The sequence below is a fragment of the Fukomys damarensis genome, unplaced genomic scaffold, assembly GCF_012274545.1.
Source record: "Fukomys damarensis isolate Sample0158 unplaced genomic scaffold, DMR_v1.0_HiC HiC_scaffold_19, whole genome shotgun sequence".
In the NCBI taxonomy this organism is placed as follows: domain Eukaryota; kingdom Metazoa; phylum Chordata; class Mammalia; order Rodentia; family Bathyergidae; genus Fukomys; species Fukomys damarensis.
In genome coordinates this window covers 67517311-67524251 of record NW_022900931.1, presented here as the reverse complement: position 1 = coordinate 67524251, position 6941 = coordinate 67517311, and the positions used below count along the sequence as shown (strand labels likewise).

Here is a 6941-nt window from a genome sequence, read left to right as displayed (position 1 = left end):
GCGAGCCCCAGGTGAGCGCGCACAGGAGAAGGCGGAGGCGGGGTGCCCGCGGGGTCTGGAGAACCGCCCCACTCCAGCCGGGTCCAGTTCTCTCCTCTGCCTCTGTGGTTACGTCCCCACTCCAAGGTGGAGTAACTGAGGCCCGGGATGGTGCCACCTTAGCCGAGCGTGGTGATGCACACCGGTCATACCAGCCTGAGGCAGGGGGATCTCAAGGTCGAGCCCAGCCTGGGGAATTTAGCGACCTATGGAGACTTTGTCTCCAAATAAAAAAAATAAACCAGGCGTGGTGGCTCACGCCTGTAATCCCAGCGATCGCAAGGCAGAGGTAGGAGGATTGCCAGGAGTTCGAGGCCAGCCTGAGCTACATAATGGGTTCAGGGCCAGCCTGAACTACAAAGTGAGATGCTGTCTCAAAAGTTAATTAATTAATTAAATTTAATTAAAAGATCTGTAATCCCAGCACTCAGGAGGCTGAGGCAGGAGGATTGCCACGAGTTCGAGGGCAGCCTGAGCTACACAGTGAGCTCAAGGATAGCTTGAACTACAGAGCGAGACCCAGTCTCATAAATAAATAAATAAATAAGGTTGGCGATGTAGCTCAGTGCAAAGGGTTTAATGGCCTGTATCCAGTCACCCCTCCCCAAAAGTAAGCCATCTATGTATGATGAATTAACTTTTCCATTATGCATCAGAATATAAATTATCTACTGTTCTTTGTGAGATCTCAGAAAAATAAGTCAATCCCACCACCTCTAAGGAAGAAACAGATCTAAGACAGGATGAGTAACTGTGTAGAGGTGAAGTACGAGCTAGTGTAGACTTGGGCGTCTCCGTGTGAAAATAGCCATCTGTATTTAAATTTGCCCTGGAAAATCCTCGGCATTGCCCGTAAGTCCACCGCGCGGGCGCCCCTCCCTGCTGCCACCAGAGCCTCAGGACAAGAGACTGAAGTGTGTTCTCAGAAGGGAAGGAACCAGTTAAACGTGGCTTCTCCTCACCTGGGCAGCAGGGCAGGAAGGGGAGCTGGGCCTCTGACAGATTTGTTCGGCTCTGATGAGCTTGAATTTGGATCCTCCTGCCTCCCCTCCAAGAATGCCGGGGTCACAGGTTTGCACCAAACTCCTAACTTGGCACTGAAGTCCGCTTTCTCCCCCGTCTGCCTGTCTCCCTGTCTGCCTCTCCACGCCTCCCACGTGGCACCTGGGATCCCAGGAGCAAGATCACAGGCTGGTGAATGTGAGACTGGTGGTGAGGGGGACGCAGGGACGGAGGGGCCGCTGAACACCGCTAACCTGCCCTCCCTCCGTCCTGCAGACCAGCCCGTGGCCCCACTGCCCAGGACCAGACTGAGACTGCAGCCACCCTGCCTCGCCCGCCATCAGGACGTCCTCACCCCTGCTGTCTTCCCTGGGATAAACGGCTCTGCCCCTCACGCTGCTTGTCTGTCTTGGAGGGGGCTGCACAGCCTGGGGTGGGGCAAGAGTTCGTCCTTCTGTCCCCAGCTCCCATGATCCTGCAGGGAGGTCTCTGCCCCCCGGTTGTACACTCACGCCAGGCTCCAGGGCCACGGAGCCATCGCTACCATGGCTCTCAGAAAGGACGCCACGCCTTGCGCCACATCTGTATTGAGGGTCCCCAGACATCCCTAATCTTCGTCCTCACCCTCTGTTTCCTCACCCTCCTCGTTCTCCCCTTCGCTGCCCCCTGAAGTTTCCATCCCAGTCGCCCCAGTGGCCTCTTGGCTGACAGAAGTCTTCTTTTCAGTCGATGTCCGGTCCTTGGACAGCAGCGACACCGTCCTGGACAGGTCGCACTTGCCCTGCAGGAAGCCCGGCAGGTGCAGCAGGTCCCGGCGCCGGCGCCGGGCCCACCTGTGGGGAGGCAGGGCCTCTCTCAACCCTCAGCTCTCCGCCCCTGCACCTGGCCAGGACCCACGGAGCCTGGAGCTCAGCTCACCAAAACAGGCAGATGCTGCAGATCAGGAGGAGGCCCCCACAGGTCTGGCCCAGGGCCCACATGTGCTTCTTGCGCATGGTTTCTGCGTGGACAGGCAGGGTTGAGACCAGGGTCCAGCTGCACCCCCGCCCGCAGCCCAGGGCCGGCCCCTCACCGTCTGGCCGTTGGTGGTAGCAGACCCCATCTCTGTAGCAGCAACGCAGGCGCAGGCAGAGGTTGGGGCTCTCGATGGCTGCCTGACCCCTACAGCTCTCCAGGTCCCACACATCACCCTCACAGCCTGCGGCCACCAGCAGGCATGGTCAGAGCAGACCCTGCCCCGCAGGTTCCCATGGTCACACTCTGGGGACACCGCTAGTACTTATTGATGCTAGACTTGTACAGGCCCAGCCTCCACCCTCAGACCCGGGTCTGGGCCCAGCCTCCTCCCCCCCAAAATCTAATCAAGGCGCCCTCTCCCTGAGCCCCAGGGTTTGGGCTTCAGCTCACTCCATGGGTAGAAGAATCCATGGATTCCGATCCCATCTGTGAGAGAAAGGAGGTTATATGGGGACTGTGGTGGCCCCTCAGCAGCCCCTGTGCCACCTTCCCGCCAGCGCCCTCACCAACTGGGCCCTGTGGAAGAGGCCCAATGCTGGGATCCCTGAGTCCACCATGTTGCCTCCCCAGACTCCTGGGCCTCTGTGGGGACACGCCTTAAGGGACATCACCCCAGTGACACTGGGCCCTGCCTACCCCAGCCCCAGGATTCTAAATTCTGTTGCTAGGAGGCCCCTTAGCAAGGGTCCCCTGGCCTAGTCATATCTGACCTATAAAGTGACCTTTTCCCCTTGCAGTGCTGGGGATTGAATCTAGGGCCTTTGCATTGAGCTACATCCCCAGCCCTTTTTTTTATTTTGAAATACGTCCTCACAAAGTTACTAAATTGTTAATTTGCCCAGTCTGGCTTGAACTTGGGATCCTCCTGCCTCAGCCTCCTAGAGTGTTAGGATTACAGGGGCAGGCAGCATGCCCAGCTAAGAAGTAGTTTTTTTAGTGCCCAGATGGAAAGGTCCCTGGCAGGTGCCTCAGGCTAGGGAACCACCTTAGCCACTGGTAAGAGGGAAAAAGAACCCAAGGAAGAGCCTGGGCTGTACCAGCTCCCCTTCATTCACTGGGAATCCCTAGCCAGGGGATCCATTGGGAAGACCTTGCCCAAAAGCCCCTTTGTTCCTAACTGGATACCTGCAAAGGTGGCCTCAGGTGGCCCTGGAAAAACCTTGTTGCTAGGGAGTCTTACTCCTTAGCAATCTGGGGGAGGGGCTCACTGAGCCCCATTAGGAGGGACTGTTACCCCAGCAACCAGGAAACCTGCAGAAGGAGGGACCTGGAGGCTGAGCCCTTGTGGGAAGGCTTCCTGACGGTGCCCCAGGGCACTTGTCATCTAGGCCATACTAGGCCTCCTCTCTGTGGAGCATGAGCCAGGGTTGGCCTGGCAGAGCCAGGTGGGCTAAGATATGAGGGTGCAGGCAGTGAAAGTGACTCAGGCCATTGCTGCCAGGGCCCATCTAAGACTGACCCACCTGGAAAGAGGGAGCCGCACTCCAGAGTTTCCTGTTTGTTTCCTTTGGTTTCCCCATAATTGACAAAGGTGTGGCTTCAAGGAAAGGAACCCAGAGCTGGGCAGGTTGGCACCTGGTACCTAGATCACCCATCCCGGCCGGCAGCCACTGAGCTGGGGAGAGGGAATTCCAGTCCCAAGGGTGCCCGGGCTTTGGCCAGGGATCACTAGTCTGAGGAGAAGGCTGAGTCAGGACCTTGGGTCCAAGGGAGGAGGCTGGACCCGAACCCCGGGTCTGAGAGTGAGGGTCAGAGCCAGCTCGCATTTCTCAAGTCTAGGGCTGACTCCTGGTCCTTACCCTGATCTCTTGTAAACATCCTGGTGGGTGCTGAGTTGGCCCCGGACTACCTCCGTCAGAGATGACACTGGTTCGAGGGGGCCTGGTGGGGGGTGCGTGGTGGGTCAGAGGGGCTGTGGGGCTGAGGCCAGGCAGCTGCTGACCGTTTCCTGTGTCAACACCATCTGGACCCACTTCCCAATTCCCGGGATTCCTTAGGGATCAAGGAGGGGGTGGGGGGCGGGGCTCCCTCTCCCCGGACTGCGGCTTGGGACTGGGGGGGCCACCGTCACGGCCCGTCACGGCCCTCGCCGCTAATGACAGGTTTGAAGAGCTTCTGCGGCTGGCCTGCCTCGTCACCCCCCAGAGGCCAGACAGGACCCCCCAGGGACAGACAGACCGACACACACCGCCAGGGACTTGCTGACACACACCCGCCAGCACAACCTCACGGTGGCCAGCACTATGGTGGGGACCCCTGACCCCCCCAAGGGCCAAGGTACCTCTTAGAGTCTGTGACCAGTCGAGGGTGCGGGGCTGCTGTCCTGAGACCCCAGCCGTCTGCCTCGTACCTCTCACTTTCATACCCATCTTCTCTTCTGGGATGGCGCTGCTTGTGCTGCCCTCTCTCTCGTCATCCCTCATTTCTCCTCAGCTCCGCCCTGTCCTGTGGAGACTCTCTCTCTTTCCTCCCTTCCTCCCTCCCTCTCATGATCCATCCTCTCACCCAGGCCAGGGGAGCAACGAGGAGTCCCAAATACCCCCAGGTCCTCCTGCAGCCAGAGTGGGACCAACATGACACCGGAAGTGGTCCCCCGATCTGACCTGGATTGTGACTCTCCCCACGTGGACAGCTGCCCACTCAAAGTGCAGAAACAGCCCAAGTCCTCCTCTGCCACCTCTGAGTGATGGTAGGGGTCTGGACCCAAAGGTTCTGAGGGAAGAGGGCCCAGGGCTGAACCCCCAGTCCGAGGGAGGAGGCTGGGCCTGCCCCACCCCACCGTGGGGCTCTGAGAGTGGAATGCGGGTGGGGACAGGGCTGCTGGGTCCCGCAGTGCAAGTGGCTGGCATTCCTTGGTCCCTGGTGCTGCTCCGGGCTGGCCCCAGGCCCAGTCCCATCCCCTCTGGCCTGTCCATCCCCCCGGCTGGTGGCCTGAGTCACCTTGGCTGGCCCCGCCGGTCTGGTGGGGGGGCTACGTCAACTCTCCCCTCCCTGACGCAGCCGGGGGCCCCCCACGCTGACTCAGCCGGAAACAGGCCCCCTGAGGGGTGGACCCAGTGGTCAGAGGCTTGGGTCCCTGCAGAGCCAGGGCTGGGGAGGTCCTGGGGCCCCAGGGGTGGCCTGGCCCACCAGGGAAGGGCTCTCACCTGAGGCGATGAGGTACCCACGCTGACTCAGCCGGAAACAGGCCCCCTGAGGGGTGGACCCAGTGGTCAGAGGCTTGGGTCCCTGCAGAGCCAGGGCTGGGGAGGTCCTGGGGCCCCAGGGGTGGCCTGGCCCACCAGGGAAGGGCTCTCACCTGAGGCGATGAGGTCATCTCCCAGCAGGGGGGGCTGTGACCTCACCTCCCTGGGCCGAGCGCCCCCAGCAAGTGAGCCAGTGGTGTGCGCTGAGAGGCCCGGCCTGGTGTCTGGCCCTCCCTGTGCTCAGCCCCATCCCGGCTCTGTCTTGGCCAGCTCCTCCCTGGGAAGGGTGCAGGGCCGTCACCGAGCCCCTCCTCACTGGCTGTGCCTCTGAAGCCCCTGGTGTCTGTCTCGCCCATCTTTCCCCAGGCTGTTGTTAGCAAAGGGTCGTGGCGCTGACCACCCCTGGCTCAACTGTGCTTCCCATGGACGAACTCGCCGTATTCTCACTGTGGCACGTGGTGCAAGCGTTGCCCTCATTACTCTCATTTCTCAGCTGAGGGAACTGAGGCCTGGTGGGGCAGCAGCATGCGGGTCCTGCCTGGAGGGACCGTCTTGATCATTCCCTCCCTTGTTTTGTGGCAACGGGGATTGGATGCAGGGCCTTTGCACTGCACTCCATCCCCAGTCCTCTCTTTACTTCTCACAGAAGCAAAGTCAGTAATTGACTGAGCCGGGTTCAAACTTTAGATTCTCCTGCCTCAACCTCCCAGTTTACTGGGATTAAAGGCGTGCACTACTGCGCCCAGCTAGGGCTTCTCACGATGCCCCTCTCTCTGAGTTCCTGGTGTCTTTCTGGTCCTCTTCCACCTTTGAGTCCTACCTGCCCATGCCTTCTGTGTCCCCAGTGTCCAGTGTCTGCCTCCAGCATCGGGTCTGTTACCACTGCCCCCATCCCTGCCTCCTGCTCTGCCATGCACCTGGCTTGGGCTGTTGTAGAGGTGCGGTCTGCAGCCCGCCTCCTCTCTCCGCCTCAGTGTCCCTGTGCCACTGCCCACGGGTCTCTGGGTGTCTCCACGTCCCCTGCTGTCTTCACCTCCCTCTGAACCCCGACTCCCAGGGGCCCTGCTCTCCACCTCCCTGTGCTCCCTCCTGGTTGTCCGGTCTGCACGTGCCCCCAGCTCCAGCCTGGCCTCCCCCCATCACTGCCCGCATGCCCGCCGCTGGGCCCCAGCTCGGGCTGCGTCTGCCCCTGCGGTGGAGATGGAGGGAGGGGACGCCATGACCTCACCAGCCCCTCTCCGACCACCCCCCTCCACTTTTCAACTTTTCCAACTTTTCACTCCGTGCCCTCCTCTGAGCGAGGCTGCGTGTGAGTCCTACAAGGCAGCCGGCTCGTCTGAATGGAAAAGGCAGGAGGGAGGGTGAGTCAGGATGTGTCAGGCCGCACGGCCCAGCTGACCAGGGCTGCGGGGTCCCCGGCAGGCAGAGGACAGGGAAGGGTTAAAGGCCCGCGGCTCCCTGCCCCTGTTCTCGGGAACCCCTGCCGGTGGGGACATGAACTGTAAGTGGGTCCCCGATGCACGGGGTGGGGAGCTGTACAGAAGCAGGGAGAGATGGGGTGGCCGGGACAGGAGAGGGAGTCCTGGGAGCCACGGGAGGGCGGGGTGCAGAGAAAGCAGGAGCAGAGACTGGGCCGGGACAGATTCGGCGGGAGCCCTGAGACCAGAGACAGCGGGGAGCGGACCCTTTGGGGTCGGG

At 60.9% G+C, this 6941-nt stretch overlaps 2 protein-coding genes across 4 annotated transcripts in view; one reads left to right on the top strand and one right to left on the bottom strand.

Moving 5' to 3' along the window:
• Positions 1-1408: 1408 nt before the first annotated feature.
• On the bottom strand, positions 1409-4574 carry Tmem190 (transmembrane protein 190). The gene is made up of 7 exons (XM_033766124.1): positions 4340-4574; positions 3858-3939; positions 3522-3595; positions 2449-2484; positions 2114-2239; positions 1960-2041; positions 1409-1874 (listed from the first exon to the last, which is right to left on the bottom strand). The coding sequence occupies exons 1-7, from the start codon at positions 4479-4481 to the stop codon at positions 1649-1651; spliced, it is 768 nt and encodes a 255-aa protein (XP_033622015.1). The 5' UTR covers positions 4482-4574; the 3' UTR covers positions 1409-1648.
• A 129-nt stretch (positions 4575-4703) lies between these two features.
• Positions 4704-6941, top strand: part of Il11 (interleukin 11) — a 4710-nt gene continuing 2472 nt past the window's right edge. The window contains exons 1-2 of one of the 3 annotated variants that reach the window (XM_033766132.1): positions 4704-4747; positions 5610-6604. Coding sequence is in view for 1 of the 3 variants with exons in the window: in XM_010616912.2 (XP_010615214.1) it covers positions 6738-6744 (7 nt within the window). In the remaining 2 variants the exon portion in view is untranslated. Of the gene's footprint in view, positions 4748-5609; positions 6605-6674; positions 6745-6941 lie in introns of those variants that run through there. The other 2 variants (XM_033766133.1, XM_010616912.2) reach the window with 2 other exon arrangements.

What these genes read in the sequence shown, in the direction of transcription:
- Tmem190 (XM_033766124.1), bottom strand. Translation starts at nt 4,481, where the DNA reads ATGAGGGATGACGAGAGAGAGGGCAGCACAAGCAGCGCCATCCCAGAA. An exon ending in GTGCGGCTCCCTCTTTCCAG is followed by an intron (nt 2,485 to 3,521) that starts GTGGGTCAGTCT and finishes TTTCTCTCACAG; the next exon opens with ATGGGATCGGAATCCATGGA. An exon ending in TGCAGCATCTGCCTGTTTTG is followed by an intron (nt 1,875 to 1,959) that starts GTGAGCTGAGCT and finishes GCCTCCCCACAG; the next exon opens with GTGGGCCCGGCGCCGGCGCC.